This window comes from Montipora foliosa, unplaced genomic scaffold (genome assembly GCF_036669935.1).
Source record: "Montipora foliosa isolate CH-2021 unplaced genomic scaffold, ASM3666993v2 scaffold_423, whole genome shotgun sequence".
Classification (NCBI taxonomy): domain Eukaryota; kingdom Metazoa; phylum Cnidaria; class Anthozoa; order Scleractinia; family Acroporidae; genus Montipora; species Montipora foliosa.
Window position 1 is genome coordinate 877,501 of NW_027179727.1, and position 12,500 is coordinate 890,000.

The 12,500-nt window shown below is 40.8% G+C and overlaps 1 protein-coding gene and 1 pseudogene across 1 annotated transcript in view; one reads left to right on the forward strand and one right to left on the reverse strand.

Moving 5' to 3' along the window:
* Window positions 1–12,500, forward strand: part of LOC137988631 (uncharacterized) — a 45,016-nt gene that overhangs the window by 5,937 nt on the left and 26,579 nt on the right. The window contains exons 4-5 of the mRNA XM_068834617.1: window positions 6,376–6,612; window positions 7,047–7,191. Of these exons, the coding sequence (XP_068690718.1) occupies window positions 6,376–6,612; window positions 7,047–7,191 (382 nt within the window). The remainder of the gene's footprint in view (window positions 1–6,375; window positions 6,613–7,046; window positions 7,192–12,500) is intronic.
* LOC137988638 (uncharacterized) lies at window positions 10,777–11,925 on the reverse strand (annotated as a pseudogene).

Genomic DNA, 12,500 nt, shown 5'->3' on the forward strand with positions numbered 1-12,500 from the left:
ACTTTACTTTTCATTGAGAAAAATGATCTTGACAGAGCGAAAGCATTCGACATGAATCAACTGCGAATCTCGTAAAGTTGAGAATGGTTTCAGCGTTCAGTAGTTTTATTATTGCCTTCAGTCGATCAGTATGATTATTGCAAACTACAAACCTTGACTACAAGTTGTCAATGGTATTACTTTTGACATCACTGATAATGATAACATCTCATTGGCAATAACACAGACAAAAAACATACTAAATGGCTTTCTGAAAAAAAAAAAAGTTCCCCGTAAGCATTGAACAAAAGATAAACAGTTTTTACTTTAATTGCCTTAAAAGTTTGTGATTTCTTTTAGTAAGAACGAGAATTGTTGTGACTACTTGTATTTCCAATGCTCATCTGTTGAAATCGTGTTTACTTTGGAATGTCATTCTGCACTTACCAGAAGTTAATAGAAAAACAAGAAACCAAAAAGACAACAAATCCTGGAGAATATTGGATATGGCCTGTTAGTAACGCCATAACCCACTTTAATGAGGGACGAATAAAAAAGGAGCATAACTGCAACAGGGGTAACTAAACTAAAGCTACGTGTAAGCGTACTAGGGTGGCCAGAAAAAAACCTGCCCCAAAGAACCCCGTAGGAAAAAAGGGGTACAGGAAATCTGGGACGGGCCAGGCAAAACTCACGTCCCCCACCAGGACTTTAAATAAATTACTCAAAAATTACAAAGCCAGCAAAAGCGAAAATATAATTCTGAATAAGCAATCGCTAGTGAATACTGGAAAATATAAACTAAGACAATGAAAAACGAACAACAGAAACAACTAAATTGATTAGCGGATTCGCACCTCCAACCAGCATGGATATCTAACAAAACACCAGCTATTTTCCTACAAGCCGGATTGGACGCCGCACCAGACTTCATACTGTGCGTGCCGTTCTTAGAAATTTCTCTAACAAGTGGCTTAATATGCTTCTTAAATTTCACTCTTAAAGGGGTCACAGAAACGCCCAAACTAGAATGAAAATGCTCCTTAAACTTGGCCTTCATAATTCTACGAACTAATGGGAACGCAGAGGAAGACTGTGGGAAAAGCTTAACCAACCGCTCGGTCAGAGCCACAGGTCGAGTAACCTTGCCAGATCTAGCGAGAAAAGCAGTGTGGCCTTACCTGTGCTGATCGTTTTTCATAACACTCAACAAAGAATCGATCAATAAGGCCGCTTCAAGCCAAATCCCGGAACTTAGGATATCTGAAAAAAAATTAAAAAATATCGTGAAAATCAAACAATTACTGCGCCAAAGACCAAACGCGAAGCACACCAAATAAGGTTCAAACTATGCCAACTCAGGCTCAAAATATGCCAATTCAGGTTCAAAGTGTGCCAATTCCGGCTCAAAACATGCCAATTCAAGCCCAAAATACGCCAAATCAGTGAATTTGCACCTCCAAACAGCACGGACATCTAACAAATCATCAGATATTTTCCTACAAGCCGGATCTATGCAGATCGTTTCCGCGCTGAGGGACGTAAACTGACTTACGATCACAAAATATAGAGACATCACGAAAGCGCCATATTCTTAATCTCGTCAATGCGAAAAAAGCCAGCAAAACCAACTAAAAACTAAAAAGGGTAAACAAAAAACGAAGATCGGAAAGCGAGAAGCTAGAGGCAAAATGCGCAGCAATCGCCTGTACAGTGTTACTTAAAGCGGCTCCTTAGGCTGAAGTAGGCACGCAAGCATTCTTTTGGCTCCTTCGAAAGCAAACCTTACGCAAAGGGATGGCTAACACGACAAACTCGATACCAGCAATTGCGTGGCCCAATTAACAGCATAAATGGCAGATTCTATAGAAGATACACCGCTGTTATACTCAGACGAATGTTCAGCTAATTCAGAAATAAACAAAGCAATATGCAAAGGTTTTCCTGGATTAACGAATACACCAATCTTCGACAAAGCCCTCTTGCGCTACCGCAGCAAGCCAAATTTGCACTTCAGCACCGTAGACGGCGCCTTAGCACCCAATTGCAGATCAATGAGGCCTGGAATCATGACAATCAACGAAGAATCGGTCAATGAGACCTCTTCAAGCCAAATCCCGGAACTCAGGACATTTGAAAGAAAAGAAAATATATCGCGAAAATCAAACTACTGCTCTAATGACCAAAAATACCGATACAGGCACAAACCCCGACGAGACCAAATAAACTCGAAGCTCGACAAAACAGGCTCAAAATGTGCCAATTCAGGATCAAAGTATGCCAAATCAGGCTCAAAATATGCCAAATCAGGCTCAAAAGTATGCCAATTCAGGCCCAAAATAGGCCAAAGCAGGCTCGAAACACTATCTGTAACACCACCAAAAACTCACCCAAAATCCACATGCAAAGCGAACATTCTGAATTTTGGGTAACTGCGAAAAACGGAAGGGAGAGACATATAGATCTGCATCTGACCTCGGCCTACCAAAATGAAATCGTGTTTGGCGGGAAGCACAAAAACCTCCCTGACGAATGACTCAAACCGTGAAGGTCCATCACAATAAAAGAAGGCAAAAGGAGGCCGACAATCATTCCGGAATAATCAAAGACCCACGACCGGAACAAGCCGTGAGAACTCGAACGGCGTTCACGAGACCCACCGGAGGGCAAACCCTGTTATTCTCTCCACTCCAATCCTGGACCAAAGCATCAACACCGGTGCAACCGGGAGAAGCAAACTTGGAGTTGAAACGCGGGAGCAGAGCGTTATAATAGGAGGCAAAACGGTCAATGGCTTGGGGACCCCATTTGGCATCAACCAGTCGAAACACGGGGAATTAACCCGTCAATCATCCTTGTCAACGAACCGGCTCAAAAAATCGGTCCTCCCGATGAGCGACCTGGGAATCCACTGCGCTACCAAGGCAATATCATGAGAAAAACAAAACGAAAGATGCTCAGAGCCACCGACTGAAGATGGACCTTAGAGCTGCCAACAGAAACTATCATGACGGCACTCAGATTGTGATTAAAAAATTTTACCTTCTTGGGCTTTAGGTGCTCAACAAAAGGAAGCAAAACATAGCAAATACATGTAACTTCACTTCGCGAAAAGTAGAACTTTGACCCAAATCGTCGATCGTCGACCGCTCGCCACAGAGCCGTCGAGGAAGGCGGATAACCCTCCGAAGGCTGAGTCGTTCGCGTCGGAAAAAACAACAGATGATTAATCACGGGGAGGCCGAATGGAGTAAACACTAAAAGATTCAATGCAATTAAACCAAAACTTCAATTCCTCTCGCAGAGCAGGAGGGAAGCGAAAAGTGTGATACCAAGCCGACCTAGACTCTATAGCTAAGTACATCTGCCTAGTCAGAAGAAATAGGCCCAACCGCCAAGGAAACCGTAATAATGGAACCGGCGATCCTGGCTAATTCACGGTAGGACGATAAATTAATTTGAATGGCGAATCTTAATAGCTGCTAAAGCTTGCAAACTTTCTTCTCGGGAATCCGAAATAGAAAAGGAGTCGATCACAAAACCTAACCACTCGCCCACTTGCATCGGAACCCAGCACGACTTCCCCTCGTTAACAAGGAGACCGGATGAGTCAAGATCCTTTCGCTGAGTAAAAGCTGCTGCGACGTCTGATGTCCTATCGGGCTGACTGCCTTCGTCGAGATAAACAAAAGAGTTTGCCCCATAGATCGCCAGCGACTAACTAATGGGCGCAACAATTAGCAAAACAAAAACACGCACTGCTGAGACCGAAGGGTAAAACCATGAAAGTGAGATACTTAAGTCCGCCACTTAAGGGCCAAGCAAAACCTAGATACTTCTGGTGTTCCGGAAAAATATCATGGTGATATCCAGATTTGAGGTCCCAGGTAAAGTAACAATGCCCTTCCTGAATAATCTGCGAGAGCGAGCGAAGGTCCTCGTACTTAAACTAAAACGAACGAGACGGCAATTAACGTACCACTATCGATCACCTAGCGAAGCTTCTTGCCTTCCGCAACCGTCAAAGGGTTAACTCAAAAAGGAGACTACTATGCTCCACGATACAGCCATTGTCCAAAAGCTCAGAAATTGCATGAAGAACAAAGTCGGGATGCCTAATAACGACGAATATCGCTTAAAAAACACAAGGCTGGATATTAACTGGCAAAAAGAAGTCGATAGCCATAGGAAAAGGTATCAAGAGTAAACTGAGGAGAGTCTAAGGTGGATGCACAAAAACTAACGGAGGAATTTAAATGGCGTTCAACTCCTGAAAAAACACTGCCGGAACAAAAATCATCCTAAAAACCGATGGACAGCAAAATCACACTCAGTGAAGGGTGAAAGTCCTCTCCTTCATCTAGTCGGGTACGGCGCGCGTTGGTCTCTGAAGAATCGGACGACTTTAAACAAAAAACACTAAATGGGCCGAACTCCCCGCACTATAGGAAATCAAAACAATAAATATTATAATCAAACTGATAGCTTGCAAGGTCCAAACAATAAAATAAAGCAAAAGCGAAACTGTGGGTAGGAGGCGTACACAGACCCGAAGGATGAATACGAATGAACAAGACACTTACATAACCATATGAAAAATACTTAACATTTTAAATGCCGGGACAAAAACAGACACCATAATACACCTAATTAACCGTATAAGAGCGTGCAGAAAACAAATATCTGCTAAACTGCGTACCGCAGATATTTTTGCATTCTCTTGTAAACTTCACCCTAAACTTACAAACGCGAAGCCAGTCAGGATGAATGCCGTCTGGATTTCGCTTGCCTTTTCTTCAATGAGTTTAAAAGAGTATCACCAAAAAAGATTAAGCCCGAAAGATTTATCACGTCTTATGTAAATAGGCTGATTTTTAAACACAAGATAACGTAGTTTAACGAGTTTGAATTTTATGCACTTTTATCTTTGGTAATAAAGACTACTATTACTATTACTATTACTATTACTATTACTATTACTATTACTATTACTATTACTATTACTATTACTATTACTATTACTATTACTATTACTATTACTATTACTATTACTATTACTATTACTATTACTATTACTATTACTATTACTATTACTATTACTATTACTATTACTATTACTATTACTATTACTATTACTATTACTATTACTATTACTATTACTATTAATATTACTATTACTATTACTATTACTATTACTATTAGGAAAAATGAAGAGTCTCAGCATCCAAATAAGTTATTGGATAGCAAACATTTGGATTAAACAAATAAGCATTTTTTAGTCCAAACCAATCTTAGGTGCAACGCGAATTGACGGTGTGTCGAAACAACAAAACATTTGAAAAGAAATCAACGAAGATGTGCGATGTTCTCTTCGACTTCTGTCTGAGAAATAAGACAAGTAACAAACACATCTCGTAGAAAGATAGAGAAATTGCCAAGCTATTTGACATAAATTCCCGTATAAAAGGCAAAAAAAGAGTACGAACCGGGCAACAGTTATTAAGTCAACAATCACTCATTTCACGCAAAATAGTTTCTTTGGTAAGAAAGCTTTGCTAAGCTTAGCTTTGCTAATACAAATCCTTAGGTGCCTTGGTAATCTTTTTGCAGTCTCTTCCCATGTTCACCGAGGAACTGCTTCTTCAAGTAAGGATTCTCTGCGGCAAAACATCCTGTCGTTACGCAGCATTATCCGAAGACAGCGCCATTACAACCTTGCTAAACAACACGATCGAGCTTTCCTCTCGCAGAGCCGACCCATTTCGCTGCTCGTAAACACTGAACCTAAACACGCTGCTCCTAAACACTGATTCTTACTGGTTCAAATCAAAAAAACGTGAGAAGTAATAAAGTTAGACGGCGACTGATGTTCGCAGTCTTTGGACGAATGTCTCAGACTTTTTCAAACTCACGCAAATAATTTGGCTAAACTGGCTTTGATTGAGCATAAAAACCGATGACAGTCAATGTCATTTCCAGCCAGAAAAGCGCGCTTGCCAAATGCAACGCTGGCCATGCGATTTGCCGCCAAGGAAACTTGCATAAACACCCCATCCCCAGAGGCGGTCATTCCTCCCCACCTAGATCCCGGCAGTCCGATAGATTTCCCAAAATTTCTTACCCATAGTGCTCATCTGGCGCGCCTCGCGCGCCCGACCTTCGCTATAAATTTTTAAAAATTTGTTCCACGGTCACTTCTAAAAATGTTTGTTGTATCATACGAAACGTCAAGTTTGTTTATTGTTTTTGCTCAAATTCAAAATAGCCGAAAAACACGAGTATTTATGCTGGTCCTATAGCAAAGTAAATATTTTAACGATTTTCGGGGTCTGTTTTCTTTTACGATGTGCTATAGTTAAATGATACCTAAAATATGTACATCATCTTTTCTTTCAGCTAAACCGAAGGTAATAATTCCTTTACGAGTGTTTCGAACAGTCTCAGAGCATTATGTGTGGTGCTTGTCTGAAGGGACACCACCTAGCAACATATCAATGATGAACTCATCTACAACCTTGGCTTTCGGGACTGAGGGAATAGTGTGGAGCAAAATCAACCAGGATGGTAACTATAGTTGCATCGCTACCAATGAACTTGGCACTGAATCAAAGACGTTTCACGTTTCTCTCATAGGTGAGATTTTACTGAGCTTATTGCCCTTCGAGTATGGTTACTTCGTTATCACACGAAGCAAAGCTATAGCAATAAAAGGATGAATTCTAGAATGATTTTTTCATAACATCATTACCCCTTATCAATAGTTTACAGCTCACAGCTCTACGCAAGCCATTTTCTCCTGAGTACCACTGAATCTTCTTTTGTAGTGCTTTGTTTTTTACCCCAATTTCCATTTGTTTATAAGCAGATGATCTATTTTAAATTGAAACAAGATCACTCAAACATGAAACATTAAAAACCTTCCTCGACATGATAATCTTATTTTTGTAACTTGGCCACTTGTCTTTAATGCATAAATTACATTTCCAAAATTTGAGATTTAAAACAAATCCCATAAAGGCTAGGTAATTTTTTTACTTTTTGACAAGGTTTTGATTATCTTTTTACAGATTTTCGTGTTTGTGTGAATTTGTGTCACTGCCGCGGCGACACGAACAATTGGGGTTGGGGGTTGCCATTTGAGAACGTCTTTAACTGCACCGGGAAACATTCAGCTCATATATTGAACAACATACCAACAACCACGACAGAGCTGTGAGTTTTTAACTGATGATACTCCTAAAACATTTGTAGTTTTTGCTTCTTTCTTTAATCACTCGTATACGCAAACTTGGTAGCAGTAGTAACTTTCGTTTGCTAGAAACAAACACTAAACGATCAAAATGAAGGCTGCAGTCCCGAATGTAAAATAATGTATCCTAAAAATGCTGTTTGTTCAAGGCGGTTTGGGTGTATTTGTAGGGAGCTTAAGCAACGAGAACGACGACGGAAACGAAAGTTGCTTTTGATGCAAAAGAGTTTTAAGCAACGACAACGGCGACGGAAACGAGAACGTCGTCTCAAAATATAATATTCACGTTGTTGTAATCAATTTGTGACTATTTCAACCTCTTTAATATGACAAAGGTGTGGTAGTTCCTCAAAAGTGACACTGGTCGAAACGGCGCTTGATTTAATTTAGGGGAGAAGCTGAAAAATTATCCTCAAGTGCTGGCGTTCGTCATAAATAATGGTAATAGGACTGAGTGGAGTCCAATTCGGTCTGTAATCATACGAGTAATAAACTTGATTTGTTTAATCACGAGTATGATTACAGACCGAATTGGATGACATGAAGTCCTGTTACCAATTAATCATAACCATTACAATTTTCGAGAAAACAAATGCATTCCTTTCTTTGCAAAAGAGCTTTTAATACCAAGTATCGAAATAAATCATAACAAGACGCCTACAAGGGCGTATTCGTGGAGTTCGCAAACAGTTGACACAAATTGTCCAGTTACAGTGAACTTCAACTACAAGTAAACTTCGGAAAATGGCGAGAGATTACCAGAAAGATAAATCTGTAATATAACTTGAAGTTGTTTGCTGTAAAAACTCATTATTAATGAATGTTAATACATTTGCAAATACAGACAAGGATAGGATACGGGATTATTCATTTATTTATTATTATTATTATTTTTTTTTAATGAGACTTTCAGTTCAAATCCCACATCCAAAAATTACAAGATCAGCCTTAATCATCCGAAAAACTTATTACAAATCACAATTCAGCAACTTATCATCCTGCACCAGTTGTTCAAAAGCTGATTGACGCTAATCTCAGGTTAAAAATTAACAAAGGAGTTTTATTTTCTACTCCCAAATGCTGTTCAAGGCTGATATTCGGTAAACTTTACCTTAGAAGAAGTCAGTCTTGAAAAACAAAAATAAACAAAGGAAATTTTCACCAAAACGTTAAAAAAAAAAATTAAATAAAAGTTTACGCTTTCCTGGATTAAGTTAATCGGCTTTCGAACAACCGGGCCATGTATTCGAAGACCGGTTCCGTAATCCCGGTCTAGGTGCTTGAAAACTGTTTAAATCTGCCGTGGCGAAGTCAAGAAGACAACATCTGTACTCCAGTTTTCTTAATGCTCAAAAATCTAAAATTCCGTAATTGCATGTTCTATAGTACAGTCCAAAGTTCTAATTTTACAATTCCATAATGTTGATTTCAGTATTAGAATAACTTGGTACCAAACGTTCCACAATAACTTGAAATCTCGTTAAGAAAAAAGCTGAAATCCAGTAGTCCAGTCCGGGTTCAAATCACCAAAACTCTTTCTATCATCGATTCTAAACTCATATCAACAAAAGCTACAAGTAGTAAATAGTTCTCAGAAACTACAAAAGTTCGTCATGATTTAACGCTCGAGCTGAACACAAAAACTATCAAAAACGAAACCAAAAAACCTCAGTGATCGCTTCTCGAGAGAACAGACAAACATCCGAAACTGTGCTGTTCTGTGCCTGCCTCTTATGGCACTGAAAACAGTACCGTACGTAGTACAATGGTACTTGACCGTAGCCCTTGGCCAAAAAACTAATCTTAACCAAAAGGCCGAGAAGCGATAAGAACACGGAATATTTAGGTGAAAAAATTGTAGGGATACGGGAGTTTTGGCGGGGGGAAGGGAGAATTCAGGAGATACGGGATATTTTTTAAAAGTAGGAACGCATTGCGTACGTGTGCTAGTGCAGTAACTTGACAGTGCTTTTTTTTCCATAACTGTCAACTGAGTTGCGTTTTGTTATCTTCAGGAGATTCAAGTTGTCCTTAGTAGTAGTTCTATTAGTACACGATACTATTTTGGTATCGTAAATCATTACAGTGCCATGGTAGATATCTTTGCTAAATACCCCTTGAGAAGACATGTGGTTCAGTAAAATACTAAACCCACAAACATTGAAGAAAATAAAAGGAAATCGAGAAAAATTTGGCTTCAAGGCTGACATGCAACATTCTTGAAGCTTTTAGTACCGCATTGGAGTGGTTGTCTATTCATCGCCTGGGTGCCTCATCTGTTTTGCTATGCACATATTACACGATTTTTTTTTTGTTTATTGCTAAAACCAAAGACCGTTGCGAGGCCGACTTGGGCAACTTTATTTCTTCATGCCATCATCTAGGAGTACCTCTTGCTCCGGAAAAAACCGCAAGCCCTGATACAGTATTGCAATTTGCAGGCATTACCTTTGATTCGGTGAGAAGAGAAGCGCGCCTACCTGACGAAAAGCTTCAACAATGCCGCATGCTCTTGCACAATTTTTATAGACGTCGCACAGTGAGGCTAAAAGAACTTCAGTCTTTAATAGTATTACTAAATTTTACTTGTCAAGTTATTGTCCCGGGCCGTGCTTTTCTTCGTCGCCTGATCGGTCTTACCAAGGGCGTCCGACAGCCACACCACCATATTCGTTTATGTAAAGGCTCGAAACTGGATCATTTTTCCTTGAAGATACATGGGAAAAGTTGCATACCCTTGAGCTTTATACCGATGCAGCAGGCTCAATAGGCTTCGGGGCTGTCTTTGGTAAGCACTGGTTCGGCGGCGAATGGCCGGTTATGTGGAAATCTTATAACGTTGCAGTTTTAGAGTTATTTCCTATTGTCCTCGCGATGCACATTTGGGGGCATTTAATGACTGATAAATGTGTAATGTTCTTTACTGATAATGCTGCCGTTGTTGACATTATCAATAAGCAGACATCCAAGCATCAGAGTATAATGGTGTTGATCAGGGATTTAGTGTTAAGTTGAAGAAGAAAGACCCATGGGGAGGCACCGATCAAAGTAATACAAATTATGGAACTTCGTACCCAGCAAGGAATAGTAGGCAGGATGAATTGGTATAATACGAAAAGCCGACTTGGTGTAGGTTTTAGCTAAAAAGCAACCTTTCCCGGTGACTTTAATGGCTGTGGTCGTATCACTAACGGATGGGTATTTGGCAGAGGAACAATAGTCAGGAATAGCATCATTAACCGAATTTCCTTTTGGATAGGATAAATGATGAATCAAAAGAAATTCAAACGGGTCTTTCTTGGGTACAACGCCCAAGGGAGAGGTACGAAAGTTCGCAAAAGGGGGAGTTCTAAAAGGACCCACAATTCGGCCTGCATCGCATTCCTTACGCAAACTTCATTCTAGCAATTTCCGGTTGGGCGAGGACACTTTTCAGATTAGGAGATTGAAAAGGAAGCCGATCACCAACAAAATTAACACGAAAGCCACAACGGAAACCATCGACAACAAAATGCTTTTTGTTTTGCTCATAACAGTGTAAGAGGCATTCAAGCCGTTCCACCCTTACGGGGGTTACTGGCGGGCTGTGAAGGGCCTGATACTTGAGTAGAGTTTCCTTTTGGTTTAACTCCACCAGACTGCTGTTGAGGGGTTTGTACTGAGCATTGTATTGCTGGGTGCTTTGCTCCACATTTATAGCAGGCGTGTTCGAACTGACACTTTTGGCAGTGTTTTCCGGCATGAAATGTCCAACACGTGCCTCGGGGGAAAAAAATTCGGACGAAAACGCTGGCGTGTTGAGGTGTTGGGCTTATTGGGGATCGACTGTGATCTCCGAAAATTAGCCGAGGCCCTCAACCAAAGTTCCCAATGTATTTGATACCATGGATATTTATCGGGTGCAGATTGCCTCAGATAACGAAATTGTTCGTCATACCAGAGCCAATCCCCGTTCGACAAAGCAATGTCACGGACTACCTCGCAATACTTCATCAACTGTGGGGTTTAACTCTGGTATCGCTCAGTATAGACCGAGACAAAATGTTAAACGCCGAAACGCACTGTTGTATGTTGGAAACCTTCTTTGTTGGGTGATACGGCTCAAGGGTCAGCCGCGGCTGCTTTGATGGCCCAGTGGAAGGTGTCATAGATAACGCATACTTATCGATTTGAGAGGTGGATGCTAATAAGGCCCCAAATTATACATAGTCATTAGCCCAGATTTTAACTTTAATTTTTGAACCCACCCGGGAACTAAGATTTACTGACACTCTAGTAAAAAAAATGTTTAGGTTGAACATTGTCGAGACTCAGAGGCAGAGAATAATTTCTTGTACCTGCACCGGTGAGGCTACTGACGTGGCTGCTCACAGCTGAGGCGACGCTATCTGAGGACAGGTCGGCTTGAAACTGGTCTGCTAATGTGGTTTCAATCGACGTGCTGTCCTCAAATGTGTTTTGTCCGAAGATCTCGGTGAAACTGTCGTTGATAATGCTGTTTTCACCGCTTCCGAGATGGCCGTCGATATGGTGGTGGTGGAGAGAGCGTTTACGTCCAAGGAGACCAAACCGGGATTGTTATTAGTTGGTTCAGGTACAGGTGGGACCGTTGCTGTCAGCTCTGATGTCCGCACTCGCTTAGAACGTGTTTGGCGGCCTTTCCTTGATGGCTGTCCCGAACGCTTCCTAGGAGGCATGACTTATCGATAACAGATAAAATTAGGTAATTAAATACCATGGAATGCTGTTTGATTTTGAAAGAAAATTGATAAGAAGGAATACGACGTAAAATGACAAGATGAAATTCCATCCTAAATTTCTGGTCACAGTTGAGGTGGGGCAGTTCCACAGGCTCTCCGTAAATCTGGTTCATGAGCAATGATATGTAACCGGCCAAGTTCCCAAAACGATGCATTACCGCCTGTGCTGAGTGCATTGGACCACTCGTAAAGAATTGTACACTCATACGGCAGGAGTAAGCATAACATAAATCATCGCCAAAGCCATAAATACACGTTGGACGTGCCAACCATGGTTCAAAGGAACCGAACAAGCACAGCCATTGCTCGTGGGAGTAAAACCCAACGGCAAACAACAAGCAGGGGGTGTTAAAACAAAAAACAACTGACAATTCGGGTTGGCTTAAAACAAAAAAGGAAGTTTGCAAATCTGGGCAAGGTGGGCAGTATAGATGAGAAGTTGTTTCAAATTTGTTACATGGCTTCAATTTGCCTGATGTGCGGCTATAACGATTGTAGGCAACGTAGAACTG